Source organism: Priceomyces carsonii, assembly GCF_900007245.1.
Source record: "Priceomyces carsonii strain CBS4050 genome assembly, scaffold: Debaryomyces_carsonii_scaffold_6, whole genome shotgun sequence".
Lineage (NCBI taxonomy): Eukaryota > Fungi > Ascomycota > Pichiomycetes > Serinales > Debaryomycetaceae > Priceomyces > Priceomyces carsonii.
The window spans coordinates 126,916-147,246 of NW_026946679.1; the positions used below are offsets into that span (position 1 = coordinate 126,916).

Sequence of the window (20,331 nt, forward strand, 5' to 3'; positions counted from 1 at the left end):
GCGGCGATGTTATACGAGGAAGTTATCAACTTGTATCACATGAAATCATGCTGATATATTTTTTAGAGAATGCTCATGAGAGGAGATAAGAAAGTTTATAACTCCGCATTACTAACAATACATTTTTGAGGACGGAGCTTAACCCTATATGGAGAGAAAGTCATAGTGATGGCAAAAATAGGTATCATCACCTCAAGCGCACGACTTTCGAAAACCAAGAGGGGAGTTGAGAGATAGATAGAAAGAAAGAGAGGCAGAATAGTGTAGGTAAAAGTTATGTCACGTGGACAGTGTTCAAACTAGTGTAATAAAAATCTAAGATGCAGTCATCCAGTTTTTTCTAGTGATCAAGCCTTTGCTATATTTGCGCTACGAATTTTGCGCTATATATTTGCGTTTATGCCAAACCACGTAGCTCCAAGAGAATAATGCCGAGAGTCAAGTATAACATCTAATCTGTGCGTGAAGACAATTATTCACGTTCACTCTTTGTTATTAGTATTAGCTAAATCATTTGCTTCGCTTCTTTCTAAAAGAAGGTACTCTATCATCTAAACTACTGGTACGCATAACTTTAATTACTCCTTCCTATATTTCATGCTGGTAGTAGTCTTTTGTTAAAACCTCGTACCTCAGTTTTTGATCATTGAAATAGTTGATGCAGGCGGTTTTAAAATAAACTTCTAGACAAAAGGAAACAACAGCCAGCCTGCATTGATATGCCTGGATCTTTCTATACTCGCGATAAAATATCTGCAACACGCAGGCATAATATCTAAAGTAGAAAGAAGCTGCTGCATGCTAAGGAAACAATAGGATGGCTGAAATGAAATACGGGAGTGTATTAGGATGTATTAAAAATGTATGTACTATTTCAGCTTGCTTCTTTAGAAAACAATATCAGCAGGCAATAAGAGAGGTACTCTTGGTGGCAACGCAGAGGACCAATTCTTTAATATGGTTGTGCCAGAATTGGCTTTCTCCGAAAGAGTGACTATGACACTAAATAAAGTCCTGAAGCTTCATTCAGATTTGATATCTTTTTTATAGTTTGGATCAGTTTTTACTGCGGCAATTTCTGTAATATCATAAATCGCAGCGGAGACAATTGCTCCAATGATCGGCCCAATCCAGTATATCCAATGGTAGCCTGGAAATGAACGAGCAGCCACACATGGACCAAAAGCTCTTGCTGGATTGATACCAGCACCCGTAGTATCCACACAGAACAAGTGTCCAAGGAATAAAGAGAAACCAATCTTAAATGGCTCGTTGGTCATGAAGACAGCTAAGTTCAAAAGACAAATACCTGTAGCTTCCAAAAAGAGACCTCTTGTTACTGAGACGTCAGGTTGTTTGATGTTGGCGAAAGTAATAGGACCAGCAATCATAGCGGATGCAGCACCAGCAGCACACATACCAGAAATGATTTGGGTTACACTTTCTAAAAAGAATCTAAGCAAAGAAATTTGACCAGTTAAAAATAAGCCACAGGAGACTCCAGGATTATAGTGGCCACCAGACAAAAATCCAAAGCAAGAAGCAGCAACGAATAAAGAGAAACCAAATCCAATAGCAATAACCAAAAGACGGGCATTCTCTCCACCAACGTGCAAGATATTATTAGCAGAGGATGCAATCAAAAATGCAGACAAGAAGAAGAAGAAAGTACCAAAAAACTCTCCAATGTAAATGGAAACAGAGTAGTCAGTCTTCTCTATTCCGAACTTCAATTTTAAGATTCGTGACAAGTCAGTAGATTTCCTTGGAGTCTGGGCCTCGAAGTCCTCAGCCATTGGAACGGCTGGTTTGCTGTTTATCTGCGGATTCCTCTGTTGTAACCGACATCTTATGTTACACTTTCTCTCTCAATTAAATTATTGTAAAAGTTAATTGATTTCAGCTCTTTTAAATTAGTTGAGAAAGGCTTGTAGTAACCTTTATATATTCTCCCGATGATTACTTTCTTTTTCCAGCCATTTAACTAATTGAGCCAATTTACTGATAATAATACAACTCAATATACAGAGATTGCAGACAATGTCTCCCTATTTGGGAACTTTACAGGTAAGCACATCAAACCTTCTGAACACACCAAACGTTAGATACTATTTTTGGGTTAGATGGTTTGACCTGCCTTGCTTTGCATCAGATGTAGCGCGATGATCCGACTGTAGTTGCTGTTTGAAAAGCTCTGGATGAACCAAGTACTATGAAAGATGGCGAGCTCAAGAACAAAGCCGAGGCGCCAATTACTTGGCTGATAGAACGACTTATAAGTCTAAGACTATCTGAAATTAGCTTAAAAGATACGTTCTATGAAACGCAACTGCAACGATCTTGACCTTTCGCTATAAAGCCATAACCTTCACCAAAATTGCTCATTATCAGCCGGAGTATACATACTGTAGGAATGATGCTTGCATGTAAAAAATTTTTTGATTGACTTTCCTTGAATATTTCTTAGCTTGTCAGTAGAAATCATGTGGAATACGTTATTATCGACCAGGTCGTGGTATAGGTGAGAGACTCTTTATTGATTGATTAAACCGGCTAATGTCAATCTGTCATCGTCCAAGTGTCTCATCATGTTCCTAAGCAGCTGCAGCTTTGAGAAAGCTATTCCTGTCTCCTCAAATTCAATTCCAAATTGGATCGGTCCAGGCCCTTTCCGGATCAATCTAAAATTGGGTGCTCCATAATAGAGCAAAATCCCTCTCTTGCCTCGGTGAAACGCTTTACTTTAAGACTTAAGACTTAGTTAGGAAGGCTTAGCAACCATTAATATCATTGGGATGTAACAATGTCCTCATTGCTTCCGTCGAGTTCAGTTCACACTCGTGATGACGGTTTGTATATAAATGTTGTATGTAGGAAATGACATAGGTTGTAGATTCAAGTAGATTTAGCGATTAAAGGAAGATATCAAAATAGCTTCGGTAATAAGAAAATGGGTAATGATGGAGGTACTATAGCCAAGAGACAGGACATCTTATCTTTGCATTCCCAAGGTATCCGAGATGCGCTGTCTCATGGCATAGAAGCAGTCGAAGACAAGGAGAGCACAATGTTGACGACTTGTGCCATCTCATCGCTTCCTCTTTATAACAATAATGAGGAGCTGCCAGTGGTTGGTGACTACAAAGGTAAGCTCTTTTTAAAAGAAAAGATACTTGAATACTTGATAGCGAAGCGTATCGCAAAAAACGATGTGAACAAAAGATTCGAACATATTAATACGATGAATGATTTATTAGAACTAAAATTGACATGGAAAGAGCACGAGGGAAATCAAATGCTTGAATGTCCTATCACATTAGGAGTCAAAATACGTGGTATGGTGTTTGCTTATCCAAGAACTTGTGGTTGCGTGATGTCTTACAAAGTGTTGGCAAAGCTTCTAGAACAAAGTGAAGGCTCAAAAATATACTGTCCATGCTGCAACAAACCCATGCCTCTTAAACATAGCATTGTCATTATTAATCCGATGGAAAACAGTGAATACAGTGAAATAAATAACGAGAGCTACGAATACACAAAAAATCATTTAAAACTCACGCATTCAATGAAACCAATCAAGCATAAGAAAAGATTAAAAAACCAATCTGATAAGAAAAGTGAAACTAATGTTTCAAATCCAAAAAAACAGAAGACAACTACATAGATCCAAAATGATTTTGTCGGACATGTAAATTGACTTTTAAGAGCATATTTTAAACACACCTTCCGCTTATAATAATATCACAATGTAAGTAGATAGGTTTGGGGGTACGCACTGTTAGATCATTTGTACATGTACAGCCCGAACATGACTAAAGACGCCTTGTTTAGGGTAAATTAAGTAAGATTTTATTCACTTTTCATATGTAATAATGCTATATACAATTCGTCTCAACACAATCATCCTCAAAAAAACAACCACACAGAAGAATGAGAGCTCACACCTTAAACGGTTAGATCATGGCTTTTGATTTAAAAAATTTACTTCACATCATCATTCTCTTCCAGACGCATATCAGTGTATTGCTTCTCTTCGAATGTTAGCTTTTTCTTATTCATCTTCGAAAAGTCTGAGTTGGCCCACACATTAAATCCTATACCCCAAATTCCTACGGCACAGATACCAACTAATCCAAGTACCGTTATCCTATGAACTGCATCAGTGGCCCGAACTGACCATGGAAGTTTTGATGCCATCTTTATATACCTTATCTTAAGAGCTCTTTGAAAGAAAAATCAAATATATGAAATGCGTATTAAATGCTTTTAAAAAAAAAGGAAAATGATTACATAAGCTAGATTTCTATTACTTTACATATATTTACAAATTAAATCAAGTATTTGAACCACCTATTGGAGACAATTCCTTTCTCTAAAAGCTCAGGATTTGCATACACAATGTCACACAACCAGTGTCTATTGTAAAGCTTAAAGATTCCCTGTAAATCGTCTGAACTCGAGCTCTTCTCTAGTACTTCTGAAGCGATATAGTCCAAGAGTTCAAGACTAATTTGATTAATTTGATTGAACTCGTTCAGAGAAATTGACAATGATGCACTGTTAGATAAAATGTAGTCAGCTAGATGGTTGATACTGTGCTCAAATTTCCCAGGGTCTATATGACCAATTTCGAGATTTGTTTCGTCTTGCGCCTGAGAGTCGCTCGTGTTACGCCTGACAGCTTCATAGTTTCCCACATCTATATTGACTGCAAACTGCCTTGGCTGGATGCCCTTTATGATGAACTTCTTTTTTGGGGCCTGACCCGGAGTCTCGGTTTCAAGGTTGACCACCATGGCTTCTGAGTTAGGGAAAGCATTATTCACATTTTTGATAAACTCAACAGCAGGAAGCAAAGATGGCCACTCAGGATTAGGCTGCGTTTTGGATGTTTGCCATACTTCTTCGAATTGTTTTTCATAAGACTTCCACAAGGATATCTGGGTAACTTCACCAGGAGCAACCCCGCCTTCAACACCTTTTGTACCTACCGAACATGGTTCATAGCAACAACGTAACCACGTCGTAGCTCGAAGTGGTTCAGGGAACTTCACAACAATGTCGTAGAGCTGTTTTGGCAAATCCGGGATGGTGGAGGGAACTCCCACAAAGCGCGATCTCTTAGTTAAATTAAGTTGTGGTATAACAGGAAGCTTCGAAGGGTCATTCAAGGGTAAACCTGAAACTAGCAAAATTGGTAGCTGCTTTGCTAGAGTGTGGAAATTTGCTTTGCTGCTTTTCAACTGAAGCAATTTTTGAAGTCTATAAAGCTGAGAATTTTTAATCGATTTCGGGTACTGAGGATGAAGTGCTTCAGATGATAAAAACTGTTTAAGAAATTCAAGTACTGTAACGACAACATCATTGTCATTCAAAAGTAAATAATTCACAAAATTCTCAAGTTGATCTTCCTGTATGGCATCAATGCAATTATTCGGTGCAATCTCAACTACATCATCCTCTTGTTGTCTATTCTGTCCTTCATCCTTCTCTCCTGAAGAATGTCGAACTATCAAAAGGTGAGTTAAGCATTTTAAAGATCCCAAAAGCAAATATTTATCTTTTGTCATTGTTGCAAGTAACAAGAACTGGTTGAATAGCGTATCATTTTTGGTATTATCAATGTAATAACAGCTTAATGGTTCCGCTAAATCCACCAAATAATTAAGGCACTCTCTGAACTGATCACTAAATTGCTGTAGTTGGTAAGATTTACTTGTATCTTTATAAAACCACCCAACAAAAAATTTCAATACTTCCACTATACTCTTTCTCAACGAAGTAATTTCAGACAACCATTGTTGATTACCTAAATCTTGAGCTGCATTTCTGAGGGTTAATATAGAGTCTAGACTCAACAGCATCATCTTTTGACTGATCTCTTTGCGGTCTAACAATAATTGAAAAGGCTTCACAAAATGTTTTATAAGCTCGTGTCCTAAAAATGGCGCCTTTTCAAACTTAATCAAGTGGCCGTCTGAACAGGACAAATGTGTCAAATAAGATAGAGCCCATTCAATTTCGCTATCAATTCCAGACTTAAGGGACATCGAAATCCTTGTCATTATGTCTGGTCCTTGGTGACCGCTCCCAATTAAAGCATTCTGAAGATATCCGTTTGTTGTTCCAAATCCATTCGACCCAGACTGTAAATACAAGGTTTTTTTTGCGTTTGCCACACTAATCGGTGTGGGAGTAGGCAAAGACATATTGATGATTCACTTTCCGAGTCTCAAAGGCTGGTTTATTGATGAATTTCACCAAATCAACTTCGATAAACGTACTCACACCTCACGTCTCGATTTCAATACAAAATTGTTCGAATGAATGTCGCGGCCATTCGCATTGTGTTTCAATGTCGTGGATATTTCAAACAAGCGTGGTATCTGGGTACTTCGATACTAGCTTGAATAGGTATACCGCCAAAGATAATAAATCTACATTTCATGGTATTTTCGGTTGAGGAAACTTTTAGGCTTTGAAATTATTCTTAGAGCCATTTGAGAAGAAAACTTTAATGGAACTGCTAACATCTCCTCACGGCAAGCTGGGATAATAATAAAACGACAGATGAAAGAAAGATGAGAGTAGCATCTACATGCTAAAGACTTCCTCATGTTAGTGATACCCACAGTGTCACCATTAGGTTGTATAAAGAGCATGAGATTTATCTATAAAATGATAAACAGGCATATCTTTCTGCATGTTTATCATCATTGCTTTTATAAAGATTACATGTAGGGGTTATCTGATCAACTTATATCATGGGCCACAGTGCCTAACACTGGCATTAATGTCAAGGTAGCAAATCAAACCTCAATACGGCGTCCTCTAGATGGCCGCCTGTTCCACTTTATCTCTTATAATTCTGTCCCGTTTAGGAAGGCGATTACGCACCGTTATCATACTTTACACAGGCAGGTTCATTAGGAAGCCCCAGATATCAAAACGCATAAAAGAGATGATATGGTAACTTTATATAAAGCTGTGAAGGATGTGGTAAATTGTTGCCTGTTGTTTTGGGCTGTATACCAAAGAATTAAATGCTGACTCTAACACCCGTTCTTTCTGGAGAACAAATCCTCCAGCAGGTGAAGTCGAATAAACTGTTTTATAATAACACCCAAAATGTCGAAGAACCGCATATTAATGCTATTTTGTCAAACTCTGATGACCAGCTTTTAGCTGAAATTGGATATAAACCCGAATTGAAAAGACATTTTTCAACACTTCAAGTTTTTGGGGTGGCATTCTCTATTATGGGATTGTTACCTTCAATAGCAAGTATATTGGTTGATGGACTTACAGCGGGCCCGGCAGGTGCTTTATGGGGATGGGTAATTTCTAGTTTTTTTATTTTTACCATTGGTTTATCCATGGCTGAAAATGGAAGCTCTCAGCCAACTTCTGGAGGGTTATATTATTGGACCAATTTTTATGCCCCGCCAAAATGTAAGACTATCGTGTCTTATGTGGTCGGGAATACCAATTCAATTGCGTTGATAGGAGCTTTGTGTTCAGTTAATTATGGTTTTGCTCAAGAAATTCTTTCTATCGTGGTGATCGCAAGGGATGGTGATTTTGAGCTTACAACAGGCAAGACTTACGGTGTTTTTGTAGCATGCGTCTTAGCTCATATAATAATAACCTGCTTGTCGTCTAAGAATTGCTCTCATCTCCAAACTACTTCAATTATTGCTAATCTTGGATTGATTGTGTTGTATATCATTGCTTTACCTATTGGTGCACGGGGTAATTTTAAGAGTGCTAAGTATGTTTTTACTCAGTTCGATAACTACAGTAATTGGCCAATTGGATGGACTCAGGTATCTTCCGCATGGTTGCTGGCAATCTGGACCATAGGTGCTTTTGACTCGGCTGTTCACATGTGTGAAGAGGCCTCTAATGCCCAGAGAGCAATTCCCTTCGGCATCTTAGGTTCTATCACAGCTTGTTGGCTCTTAGGTACAGTTATATTGATAGTTACGCTCTTTTGCATTCAAACAGATGACATAGAGGGCCATATTTTGGGAACGAAATATGGACAGCCAATGGCTCAGATAATCTATGATGCTTTAGGAAAGAAATGGGCTATGGCGTTTATGGCTCTTATAGCTGCAGCTCAGTTCTTGATGGGTGCATCTATCCTCACTGCCATATCTAGACAAATTTGGGCTTTTGCTAGAGACAATGGCTTGCCATTCTCTTTCTGGATCAAGAAAGTGAATCAGAAGCTTTCTGTGCCAATCAATGCTGTATGGTTTGGAGGAATAATGGCTATCATAATAGGACTTTTGTGCTTAATTGGAACAACTGCATCTAGCGCATTATTTACTCTTTACATTGCCGGTAATTACTTTGCTTGGGGAACTCCAACGTTCCTCCGTTTGACCGTTGGAAAGCATAAGTTTCAGCCTGGCCCATTTTACCTAGGTAAAGTGCTCTCACCAATAGTTGGATGGATATCCACTATTTTCATTATTTATACCATTGTTATGGTCATGCTTCCCACAAACAATCACCCTGATAAAGATACTATGAACTACACTTGTGTTATCACACCTGGAGTGTGGATATTGTCACTTCTTTACTACTTCGTTTATGCTCACAAAATATATCATGGACCCCAAAAGACCGTGGATGTCGATTCAGAGCTGTCTTCAGAAGATTATAGAATTGATGAAAGAATCTCAGATAACAAAGCATTTGACGATAAATATGTGTAGCTGAAATGATTATATACGTTATACAATTAAGAACAGCATTTTATCCGAATCATCTCATGTAGCTCTAGAAGTATATACTGTCTTGAATCTATTGTTTAAAATCATTTTAAGCACATAGCTTCGCTCCAAGACATGTATGAGACGGCCAAACGATATATCACACAGGGTTTTAGACCTAATAAAATACCCACGTGATTTAGTGCGAAGACAATTTTAGTTTTGTGCTTTTAAAATTTTCAGAAATTTTTCACTCGGTTACAATTAAAGTATTTTGAGAAAATTGTAAAATTCTATTCCATCAGTTAGAAGCTAAACAAGACAATATGATCAAGAACATCATTAAGTATGTGCCCACCTATCAATAGTGATTCCAAAGAATCAGTTAATAGACTTAAAAGAACTAGGGTACAAGGGTAGGTGAGATTTTGAATATTCGAATAGTAAAATTTAGCGATGAAAGGTAGACAAAAATTTTGACATGACGAAAAATCATGCGATGTCCTTGTGATTAAGAATTACATAAATCAGAATTTATCTATTCTGGTTCCCAAAGACGACAGCATCAGATGTCGCTTCTTTGGAGCTCGGAATCTTGCCATGGGAAAGCCAGATTATCTTGCAGCTGAATATGAATATTCATTAATCTTCCGAATGCCGATGCCTGATAGATCTGTTTTCCTCTGAGTATTCAATGAATGTATTGTGTGTGAATTGGAATGAATTTGGCTATTCAGTTCTATATTCGTTCATGAACCTTTCCGGTGCATGAGACGCGATCAATACTTCAACTATTCTTGAGGAGATCAAGTTTATTAACATTCCACAAGGAGTGATACTAACTAATATTTAGCACTCTCACACCAGAGTCATTGGAGAAGAAGTTAAAGTCTCAACAAAAGGTCCAGGAGGAAAGATCTGCCCAAAGGGTCACCAGAAGAGCTGTAAGTATTGCATCTAATATGAGCATTGTCAGAGCCTTTTTATCTATTTTTGAAGATGAAATCTACCATATTTGATTAGACTAGCCATTTGGCGATGTTGTCATTCAGTTAACCATCTTTCGGGACTGAGAAAATATTAAACGAATCTCCGTTACAATTGCTTTATTACAATGAGTGGTAATACTAACTTTATTTAGTCTAACAAAGAAAAGCGTAAAATCATTTTTGACAGAAATGCTGCTTACGCCAAGGAGTACAATGATGCTGAGCGTGCTGTCATCAAAGCTAAGAGAGATGCTAAGGCTTCTGGCTCTTACTATGTTGAAGCGCAACCAAAATTGGTCTTCGTTGTTAGAATCAAAGGTATCAACAAGATTGCACCAAAGCCAAGAAAGGTTTTGCAATTGTTAAGGTTGACTCAAGTTAACGCTGGTGTTTTCGTCAGATTAACTAAGGCAACCGCTGAATTGATTAAGTTAGCTGAGCCATACATTGCTTATGGTTACCCTAACTTATCCACTATCAGACAATTGGTCTACAAGAGAGGTTACGGTAAGATCAACAAGCAAAGAATTCCTTTGTCTGACAATGCTATTATTGAAGAGCACTTGGGTAAGTACGGTATCTTGTCTATCGATGACTTGATCCATGAAATTTACACTGTTGGTCCAAACTTCAAGCAAGTCAACAACTTTTTGTGGCCATTTAAATTGTCTAACCCTAACGGAGGTTTCAGACCAAGAAAGGTCCCACACTTCATCCAAGGTGGTGACACAGGTAACAGAGAAGATTTCATCAACGCTTTAGTTAAGAGAATGAACTAGAATCCTTGTCATTGTTACTACGCCTTGTATATCGTAAAATTTAGTTAATATAAATACATTAAATTTATTATGATGTAGTTTGAGCTTGAAACTCTTAGATTTAGTAATCGCTTAAGCGATATATTATATACTCTAACCATTCTATCTCTTTCCACCAAACGAAAGTGGATTCAGTCGTGATCCATGAGTTCAGATCATCCTCGAATATGTAGTCTGTAGCAAGACGATTATTGAATACCCAAAATATGAAGTAGAATGTAGTTTTGATTAAATTTAGCAATATGATTGTGGTAAATAACAAGGTAATGATATTGATGACGATCAATCCCAAATGATTTTGTTCATGTCTGTATTTGAAAAAGTAATAATACTGTTTTATGAAAGGTAAATTTTGAAGCAAGGTCTTTATTTTCCTTTTTTCAACCGGCGTATCCAAACTCAATCTCAATTTGAGCTCCTTAATTAGTTTATCCTGACTTTCTAATGCAAAAGCTAGGTTCTGCACGAAAGCTTTATTTCCAGAGTCATTGCCGTCTATTTCCTTAACTTCCTCTTCCAACTTTTGACATCGTTCCTGAAGATTATTGATAGTACGATCTTTGTGAGCAATGGTCCCGAGTAGATCCTTGATCTCAAACTTGGCAGAAGGTTTTGAAGAAGACAACTGTTTTTCGAGTGAGTTTATGTATGCATTCAATGCCTCTGTCTCTTTTTCCAAATCTTGAATTCTTTTGCTTTGAGCCCGATTTTTAGATGATAGATGTATGCTTTCCTTCGATAGCGCTGCTACTTCAATATCCCTCTCCTCTTTTTGTCTATCACTTAATCCAGAAGACCCAAACTTATTATATATAGGCGGTGATAGCGGAGGCGAAAGAAGTGACCTGCTGCTAGCAGGTCGTATTGAAGGGGCATAAATCGAAGATGTGGTGAATTTCGATTTCTCTGGCGCCCAATCTCTTTGCTTGAATGGGGACAATGGTCTTCTATATGAAAGTTCAAGTTTTCGTCTTAAATCACTACCGCTCAAATTCGTTCTCTCACGAAGAAAAGTTTCTAAGTTGGGATACTGCACTAATTTCATAATGAAACTCGCCAAATCAACCTTAAATAGCTTTAAAAGAGGCTTCTCGTCTATAATCAGATTTAGTAACTGGATCTGTTCATCTGTAAACAAAGAATCGCATTCTAATAAATTTTCCATTTGATTTATGAGTTGAATGATTTGACTAAAATAGATAAAGTTTTTCGATTCTGCATTTTTGGTCACTCTATCCCAGCTTATGTCTATCAATTGATCAATAAGTTCATTATAACTCATCTCTTGATGAAAGAAAGTACTAATATTTACATGTAAGATTAGAAATTTTGTTGCGCGTATGTGATTATTCTATGCTCTGTATATAACCGATCACGGTCAGGTGCCATAATTCGATTACACCAAATATGCTATGAAGAATCACCAAATAATACACCTAACTTGTTAAGACCTCAAGATCACATTCGCATACTTCAGGTCATATGGGCATGTATTTAAAAGTCACCTTGAAGAGTCTCAGATAGATCTGAAGGTTGAGTTATATCATGCTGCTCTTGAGGAGCCGCAGCAATAGTTGGAATATATGGGGAAGTTGCAAAATTATTTATAGGTGCAGTAAGGGTATTAGACAGAAGAGAAGTTAAGATCATCCCTTGGGACGTGACAGTATCAGGCACCTCCACAGATGAATTAGTAACTGGAGGTGTCGGGGGAGTAATTGCTCGTGATGTATAAGAAACCAGATCTTGTCTTTTTTCAAGCAGTCTAATTTCTAAAAGGAAATCTGCTGCAAGCTGCTCATTTCCTATACCACAACCATAAAATTTTCTAAACATGAACATCAACTCATCTAATTTCATGTCAGTTTGCTGAATATCTTGGGCATCATATCGCAGTTTTAACGTCTCAAAGGCTAACGATACCTTCAGTATCAAACGTTCAAACATTTCAAGCTCATTGCTAGGATAAACTTTTAACCTGGATGCTTCATCCATCAAAGCTAACAAGCTAGTGTACGAGGAGTTCTTTGATAGAAAAGGGTCTGAATACAGGTTGGATTCAACAAGTTTACAGACCGGACATATGTAGATTTCCTCCTCAGATATGGAAGGAGCAGGAAACCCTCCCTCATGGATACAATGAAGATGGTACCATTCCTTACATTTATCACATTCCGTCATTGTTTCAAATTCATATTCCCTGCAAAAACAATAAAATTTTTGAGCTGGCTCCCCTGCTTTCAAGAATTTAGTAAAATATGACGATGACTTTTGATAATCGTCAGCCTCAGAGAAGCTAAATGCCAACTTGTCCATTACTTTAAAAATTTTCTCAATTAAAGACTCATTCAAAGTAAGCCTAGAATTGAGATCATCTTTCGTAATAGGCTTTGATATTGTTGTTACCAAATTAATCCCCATTACAAGATTTAAAGCTTTTGAAATCCATTTTTCTGCCTTTTCCATTTCACCAATTAAGATGGAAGTGTCGAAATGAAGACCGGATTCAATTATTAAATTTTCTTTCTGTTTCACCTCTTGATAAGAATACCTCTCAGGATCCTCTTTAAAGTTGTTGATCCATTCAATCAAATCTATGTTAGCCTGCAATTTCAGTAAATGATCGTAATTATCGATACTTATAAAATAAAAGTTCTCTTTGAAAGCGACAATGAAATCGTTTAGCTCCCTAACGTTTTTCATATTAGCGGTTTCAGAGTTTAAAAAGACGGTCAATTTTGAATTGAAATCCTCACTGTTACCCAATATCTCTTCTACTTTCTCAATCAACTTAATATCATTTTTTCCGAGTACAGAGATTCCAACTTCAAAGTAATCCCTGAGTTCTTCGATAGAAAAGAGCTCTCTTTTTTCAGAAAACGGATCGACTCCTTTTTCTAACAACTCTAACTTCTCAATCCATTTCAACCTATCTCTTAATCGAATAAGAAAAGACAAACAGGGCAAAGCTATTCCAAAACTTTCTCCAAGATCAATTAAGTCGTCAAATTCTTTGAAATTCTTAGTTTGTCTAGAAATTAAATTTTTACAAGCTTTGTCAAAATTTTCAATTTCATTTCGAAATTCTAGTATTTGATCAATTTCAGAGCACGAAAAGTTCAAAGACGGTATTCTTTTGATTAATTTGACAAGCAAATTCAATCCATTTGTTTTTTGGAAATCGGAGCCACTCCTGATTCTTTGTTGATGTTTTATTGCCAATAAAACTTGACAGTCTTCAATGAACTGATTAGAATCGTCTATGAAGAATCTCAAGTTTTCAATATAGCTTTTGAAGGTATTGAGTTTTATTGTCTCGTAATCCTCACTATAGTGATCTCTTGTCAAAAAGCTGGATGATGATATTGCAGAATATATTTTTTCACCTTCGGCAAGCAAACTCTTATAAACTTTCAAAGATAAATCCGAATTTTCATTCATAAGATGCTCATAATGTTTCATCCAATCATCGTAATTGATGGAGTAGTTATGTAGAATTTTTGAAAAAGTTTTAAGTCTTTCATCTGAATAAATAGAGTGTAATTCTATCTTGTATTTCTCAAAGTTTATTGATTTAGATTCAAAATTTTTAAGAAAGCTTTGTAACGCCATAACGAATGATTTGTTTGTTTCGACCTCCGTGAGAACTACTTTCGAAGGAAACGCGTATACCAATTCGTCGTCAGAAATCAAATCGTTATCAGCTAAAGACTTCTCGTCTAAGATTAATTCTTTGATACTGAGCAACTTTCTGACTTTAGCTCTTAGTTCAATTTCCGTATTGTAGAAAGTATCATAGATTTTCATAATCTCTGAGTATATCTCAGAATTGAACCCGATATTTTTACCAGAATCGTAAAGTTGAATCAAATTTATAACGAGCCTTATGATGGAAAAGTTTGGCAAAACGGATTGTTTAGATAACCATCTCTCTCCTTCAAGTGCATATTTTAACCAACATTTCGTTGCAACGTTCGACTCCTCGCTCAAATTTAAACCGAATGACACAACGGACGAATACGTTTTCGGGTATTTGACGATTAGTTCACCTGGCCTTTGTGATGTCGAGTGGTATTTTATTCCTCTGTTCCGTAGCATTTCCGGTGTAATCAAAAATTCTTGATTAAGGTTCAATTCTGATGATGCAAAATCTATCAAGTTCTGAAAGTCTGAATTCAGGTGTTTCATCCGGATTTCTGGTGTAGGATTTATCATACTTTCTAGCGAATTCATCAATGTGTCATATTCAATATCATTATCTTTGAAATAGCTTACCAATTCTTCAATTTTCCAATCCTGGTTGTTAATATTAACTCTTTCCTTGTGGTTTAAATTAATCTCTTTAACTAATTCTTCAAACTTTTCAAATTCCAGCTCAGGAATAAAATACCATTTCTTTACAGCACCAAAGAATTGATAGTTACAAAGCTGAGTGAAATGGTCTTCACATCTCCAATTGCTGGTACTAAATGTCATCCCAATATTAAGTCTTGATGAAATCAACTCCTTATTATTTAAGTCATTCTCAGATAATGCGCCAAACAAACTATTAGGCAAGATTGGAAGATTATGCAAATTCCAAGGATTCAATGCAGCTTCATTTAGCTTGGAAATATATTCACGAGAATTATATATTGAAGACTCAATATTACCATTTGTAGATGGATTTGGTGATAATGGACTACCCTTACTTCCAGCATTATTGACGCCAAGATTGCTTAAATTTTGCTTGTAATTGACAAAATCGTCACCAATTCTCACGAAGCCTGAACCATTGATAAAATTAGGGATACTTGTGCCATCTTCTAATTCCATCCCATCGAACAATCCATTAAAATCATTGTTAGAAATAAATTTCCAGTAAAGCTCCTCAAACTTTTTAAAGTCAATCGTGTTCCGCTCAGTGACTGAACTTCCTTCGTGATATGCAAAATAATTACCAGGATTATTAGAGTTCATCTTATTGAAGTAAAAGGAATTGTGATTTATCAAAAACTCCTGAAACTTTATATCCTTCTCCATAAACTGCCTCAACGAGTAAATTGAAGCGTATTTCCCATTATATTTTAGTCTTGACTCATCTTGATAGTATCCTTGGTTCATGAACATTGTTTTTAAGGCACTGTTTAGCTGAGACTCTGGAGTTATTGGAGACTCTATTACTTCACCCATTTTTTTGGCACGTTTTTTAGTCTCATCTTCTTGTTTCACAGTAAACGTGTTTGGTTGCTTTACATCAATTAAATGACAAGAATTAAGTAGAAACCCTTTGGCTGATTTCACCTTCAAAGATCTCTTAAACTCTTTTGCTGATCCAATAATTAATGGTGGAACTGTCTTATGTCTCTTCAATGCAGAATTAATATCACCATTTTCTGATGGTCTTTTCCCATTTTCATTCAAAAGGCCCTCTTCTGAGTGGTCCTTGTCATATGGTTTCGAAATATCATTTTCGTACTTTAATCCAGCAAGCTCAAACTTTTTATGTCCCAAGTGCAATTCAAAGGGATATAGTATCCTCTGATAAGATGATTTCAAAGAGCTGCTTAAGCTTGTCATGATTTTTCCCTTATAGCCTAGTTCTCGACCAATTTGGGCCCAAAGCTTCTTGCTTATTACTTCCATGAAACCTCCCCTTATAAGTACTGACCTAAATAACTTATATAGATCTAATGGTCTTTTGTCTATCATTGGCAACTTATTGAGAAAGCTTGGCATTTTCGGCTTTGGATTGTCTCTAGGGGGCAAACATGGTCCTTTATTTGGATCAACAGTGTTTACGGATCTTGTATCAAATGAATCTTTCTGTATATTTTTGACCTCTGTGCTATCTTGCAATAAAACTTGCTCCTCGATAGGTCCTTCAGACTTCACGCCAGGTACAGTCAAATCAGGGGGTTTAATCACTTTTTCGGGGGAACTTGAATTGCCCCTATCAGTGTTTTCTTTATTTGAAGAATTGCCAAAATACTTTTCATATTTATCATCTGTCAGATAAGTTTCAATTTTTTTGTCTTCCGAAGTATTCAGCAGCGCAGGTTTATCTTGACTGGATAATACCTGATGTTCCAAGGCTTTTGGAAATGCATTGGAGACTTGGTCCATGTGATTCATGGATGTCTCTGAGACATCACGACTAAGGGTATGAGATTCAATGGTGGCTTGAGAGGAGCTAAGTGTAGCATTAGCGTCATGTATATCAGAGTCGTTGATAGATTTAGCTCCCAAATGTGGCTCTTGAGTGCCATAAGTGTCGCCAGGGACACTAGTGCCAGATTTATCTGCCGCCGTACTAGGAGATATCAAGTTCCGCGATTCCAGCTCTTTTCCGTTAAGGTTTTCAGATGACAGTAATTGAGTAGATTTGTTTACATTTTCTGACTCGATATATGAAGCTTCTTCCACGGAGTTATCGATAGGCTCTTTCGCTACTTTGTTCTCAATTATATTTAAAGATGGAGAATTACTGGCAGTATTATCTGATCCTGGAACTTTTTGAGCAGTATCTTTAGTGGATTTAGATCCTTCTTTCGATTTATATGCCTGTTTACTATTCATTAGGTGAAATCTTATCAACTGTCTATGAAATTCTAACCTGTTATTTAATTCATCGCTGACGGAATTGTTCAACAACCTATTAGTTTGAAAGCAAAACAAGTCACTATTAATTTGAAAAGAAGCCCTAAATTTCCCACAGATAGTGTCAGGCAAAATTATTTTAACTGCTCCATATTCACGTCCTTCTTCTTGTAATCCTTCGATGACCTTTATGGGGTCTTTTGCTTCTGCTTCACTTAGTCTATAGACTGGAATATCATCTTCTTTCGGAACGTCTGCAAGAGATATCCTACTAGGCATATGAAAATAATCCATAGGAAAGTTTGACTTCGTTTTTGTTTGAGGTAGATTATACGGGCTGTAGTTTATGTTGGTGAATTGCCCATTGAATGATATTGGTTTATCATTTTTCATAAGCTGAAAAGTCTTTAAATCCGGCAAATCTGCCTGGTTAAAAAACCTAGACGATCTTGGGAGCTTGATATCATTGGTTTCCTCATTCATGGAAGCCATTTTTACCTTTGTCACCAGAACGCTCTTAACTCACGAAATCATTTGACATGGAAAGTAACTATGCGAGTAGTTCAACTAATACTACGACATTTACTGAGTGTTACAAAAATGTCGCACAAAGTAGAAGAAAGGGCATCATAGGATAAAGGTATAATAAAAGCTTTAGTAGAACAGGCTTTCCAAGTATATAAACCTCATGCCTACAAATTATAGAGACGTTATTGAACTTATAGAATCTAATTTGTCATGTATGATGCAAGCGAAAATCCATTGGAAGTTGCTAAAGAAAGCTAAAAATTAATAATGATCGAGAAAGACCAAAGTAAATGGTGTTCCACATATACATCTGGAAACTATATCATATGCCGAAAATTAGGTAAAACACACAATGGATTGCTTTTGAAGCTTTGAATAATCAAATGAGAAGTCAAGAAACAAACCTCATCAATGGGAACACAGTAACTTTTCCGAGAGGGCGTAGCTTTTGAACTCAGTGCTTGTAATTCAAGGCGAAGCCGACAAATTATGCAAGTATACGCAAGTAATTAAACGGTTAACGAGATAAGTTGGAACTGAGCTATAATTCAGCGTTATTGTACGGCTCATACAAGAAACTTTTGATTGAATAATATTGGTATTAAAAGGATTGAATAGAAAAAGAAAAAGACCCTACAAAATTCATGTACACAATGAAAAAAGCGGCATTGAACAAGATCACTCGAAAAACCAAAAGCCTCGAAACGAAAGTAGTTGCACTACGAAAAGATTAGAACCGAAAACTATATCAAAAACTTCCAACTTCCCAGAAGGAAACCTATACTAAAGCAGCAGCGACTGCAGCAGCACCGGCCAACAAACCTGCAGCATTTCTAGCAGCAGCACCTTCAAATGTGGTGATATTCGATGGAGCAACAGAGGTAGCAGCGTTACACCAATCACAGGTAAGGGTAGAAGTAATGGTGTAGTCAAGAGTGCTTGTGGTTGTCTCAGGAACCTCAACTTCTCCGGAAACAGTCAAAGTTGTTTCGGCAGTAACAGTGATAGTCGTTGGGGCACAAACTTCTTCGTGGCAGGTCTTGACGACAACCTCAGTTGCTTCTGGGCAGTAAGTTACATAGTTGGTAACAATCTTGTCAGTAGTAACGGTAGCGTTTGTGTACAGAGCAGCAGCAGCTCCAATCAAGGCAGTAGCGAGTGACAAAGTAGTAAATTGCATGTTAAATGAGCGTATAGGTTAAACGTAAGGACTGACTATTAGAGTTGTTTGAACGTTTTCACGAATCAAGGCGAGGGTTCATGATGTTTATATATTGATTACGCCGAGAACAATCTAACTGAATACAAAGATTCGGCTAGAGAATGTTGATGCGTTGTGCAAAGAAATAAAAAAAAAAAATTCTTCGTAGAAGCGATTAACGGCATGAATCAAAAAAGGTTGCAGATCTTATGTCAAACGAAGCCAAAACACAACAAGTGTGACTTAACCGGTCCTCTAACCATAATGTAACTGACCGGGTCGCCGGCCGGTTGAGATTTCATGTAGGCTCAATAGGAAGCTCGTATACCGGTTAAGGCTTTTTGTACACGAAAATATGCACACTTAATGCCAGATCGCATGCAAAGTAGCAAAAACGGTAAACCAATAAAGTGAGAATGCGTTATATACCGTTTTGGATCATAGCTTTAGGTTCTTGGCCGTGTCCACCGCTACGTTTCTAAAGGACGAAGCCGTTTAAGTAACTTAATATTCACTGCAGACTCAATGGAGGATCGAAAGGTTGCCTTAGTCACTCTATATGCATTAGCATTGCAATTTGCGGCGACGTTTCTCTAATATCTAGCCCATTTTGAGACACACGGGATGAATCGAATTCCATCACGACTATTTCTCTCTGCGAGCCTTTCAAAATGGAAATGAAATAGTTTTGATGATAGGAGTCGTTTCCTAATATGGTATGCATGTCATCTCCACTCACGAGTAAACTTATTATCTAGTACAATAAAATCCAAAAGTTTATTGTCGTGCACCAAAAGAATGCACCCATATGGAACTCTCATTAGGTCTTCCCCATTAATGATTGGGAAATGAAATGAATATCTTCTTCTGATTGTATGAAACTCTGTATATGGCTTCGTGACCCTTTTCGCATGCTACTGTGATGTTGTGTATTGTTTGTTTTGATTTTCTTTACTTCGCAAGAATACATGATGACCAGAATTTTGCCTTATCGAGCGAGCACTGCAAAGATAACAACCGCTTAATAAAAAGACGACGAGTGCAATTTAGCTTTGTTGAACTGAGTTCTTTGTTATCTCTTTGAAGATACAGGTCTGAGCCTCCGAGCTTATTAGATACCGAGCTTATTAGAAAAGAACTTCATCATGATTCTATACAATCACTCTTAACGTATAGAAGATAAAAGATAAAAGATAAAAGATAAAAGATAGAAAGATAGAAAGATAATAACAAGTTGTAGCAATCTTTTAACGATGTATGAGACCCCTACGAGATCATATTCCGCAGCTAAATGAAGCATAGTCATTCAAAAGCACGCGAGGATTAGCTAATATAGACTTAAAACTTTAGCTCTTGTATATTTTTAAGAGAATATAAGCTGTAGAAATCATGATGAATTCTCTAATAAAAACTATCTGTCATACTATCTATTAGACTATCTTGTATGTTAATTAGTTTGTATTTACTTGTATTTTTGTATATATAAATAAATT

At 36.9% G+C, this 20,331-nt stretch overlaps 8 protein-coding genes across 8 annotated transcripts; 2 read left to right on the plus strand and 6 right to left on the minus strand.

Annotated features, from left to right (window-relative positions):
• Nucleotides 1–1,022: 1,022 nt before the first annotated feature.
• AQY1 (Aqy1p) lies at nucleotides 1,023–1,796 on the minus strand (the record flags this gene model as incomplete). Its single annotated transcript, XM_062955159.1, has 1 exon — nucleotides 1,023–1,796. One exon carries the CDS (start codon nucleotides 1,794–1,796, stop codon nucleotides 1,023–1,025), a length of 774 nt encoding a protein of 257 aa, XP_062811790.1.
• A 1,154-nt stretch (nucleotides 1,797–2,950) lies between these two features.
• On the plus strand, nucleotides 2,951–3,664 carry PRCAT00005110001 (uncharacterized protein; the record flags this gene model as incomplete). The annotated part of the gene is made up of 1 exon (XM_062955160.1): nucleotides 2,951–3,664. The coding sequence occupies one exon, from the start codon at nucleotides 2,951–2,953 to the stop codon at nucleotides 3,662–3,664; it is 714 nt and encodes a 237-aa protein (XP_062811791.1).
• A 317-nt stretch (nucleotides 3,665–3,981) lies between these two features.
• Nucleotides 3,982–4,197, minus strand: PRCAT00005111001 (uncharacterized protein; the record flags this gene model as incomplete). The annotated part of the gene is made up of 1 exon (XM_062955161.1): nucleotides 3,982–4,197. One exon carries the CDS (start codon nucleotides 4,195–4,197, stop codon nucleotides 3,982–3,984), a length of 216 nt encoding a protein of 71 aa, XP_062811792.1.
• A 131-nt stretch (nucleotides 4,198–4,328) lies between these two features.
• PRCAT00005112001 (uncharacterized protein) lies at nucleotides 4,329–6,209 on the minus strand (the record flags this gene model as incomplete). The annotated part of the gene is made up of 1 exon (XM_062955162.1): nucleotides 4,329–6,209. One exon carries the CDS (start codon nucleotides 6,207–6,209, stop codon nucleotides 4,329–4,331), a length of 1,881 nt encoding a protein of 626 aa, XP_062811793.1.
• Nucleotides 6,210–7,043: 834 nt separating this feature from the next.
• UGA4 (Uga4p) lies at nucleotides 7,044–8,726 on the plus strand (the record flags this gene model as incomplete). The annotated part of the gene is made up of 1 exon (XM_062955163.1): nucleotides 7,044–8,726. The coding sequence occupies one exon, from the start codon at nucleotides 7,044–7,046 to the stop codon at nucleotides 8,724–8,726; it is 1,683 nt and encodes a 560-aa protein (XP_062811794.1).
• A 1,865-nt stretch (nucleotides 8,727–10,591) lies between these two features.
• PRCAT00005115001 (uncharacterized protein) lies at nucleotides 10,592–11,812 on the minus strand (the record flags this gene model as incomplete). Its single annotated transcript, XM_062955164.1, has 1 exon — nucleotides 10,592–11,812. One exon carries the CDS (start codon nucleotides 11,810–11,812, stop codon nucleotides 10,592–10,594), a length of 1,221 nt encoding a protein of 406 aa, XP_062811795.1.
• A 212-nt stretch (nucleotides 11,813–12,024) lies between these two features.
• On the minus strand, nucleotides 12,025–17,601 carry PRCAT00005116001 (uncharacterized protein; the record flags this gene model as incomplete). Its single annotated transcript, XM_062955166.1, has 1 exon — nucleotides 12,025–17,601. The coding sequence occupies one exon, from the start codon at nucleotides 17,599–17,601 to the stop codon at nucleotides 12,025–12,027; it is 5,577 nt and encodes a 1,858-aa protein (XP_062811796.1).
• Nucleotides 17,602–18,415: 814 nt separating this feature from the next.
• Nucleotides 18,416–18,817, minus strand: PGA26 (Pga26p; the record flags this gene model as incomplete). The annotated part of the gene is made up of 1 exon (XM_062955167.1): nucleotides 18,416–18,817. The coding sequence occupies one exon, from the start codon at nucleotides 18,815–18,817 to the stop codon at nucleotides 18,416–18,418; it is 402 nt and encodes a 133-aa protein (XP_062811797.1).
• Between the last annotated feature and the right edge of the window lie 1,514 nt (nucleotides 18,818–20,331).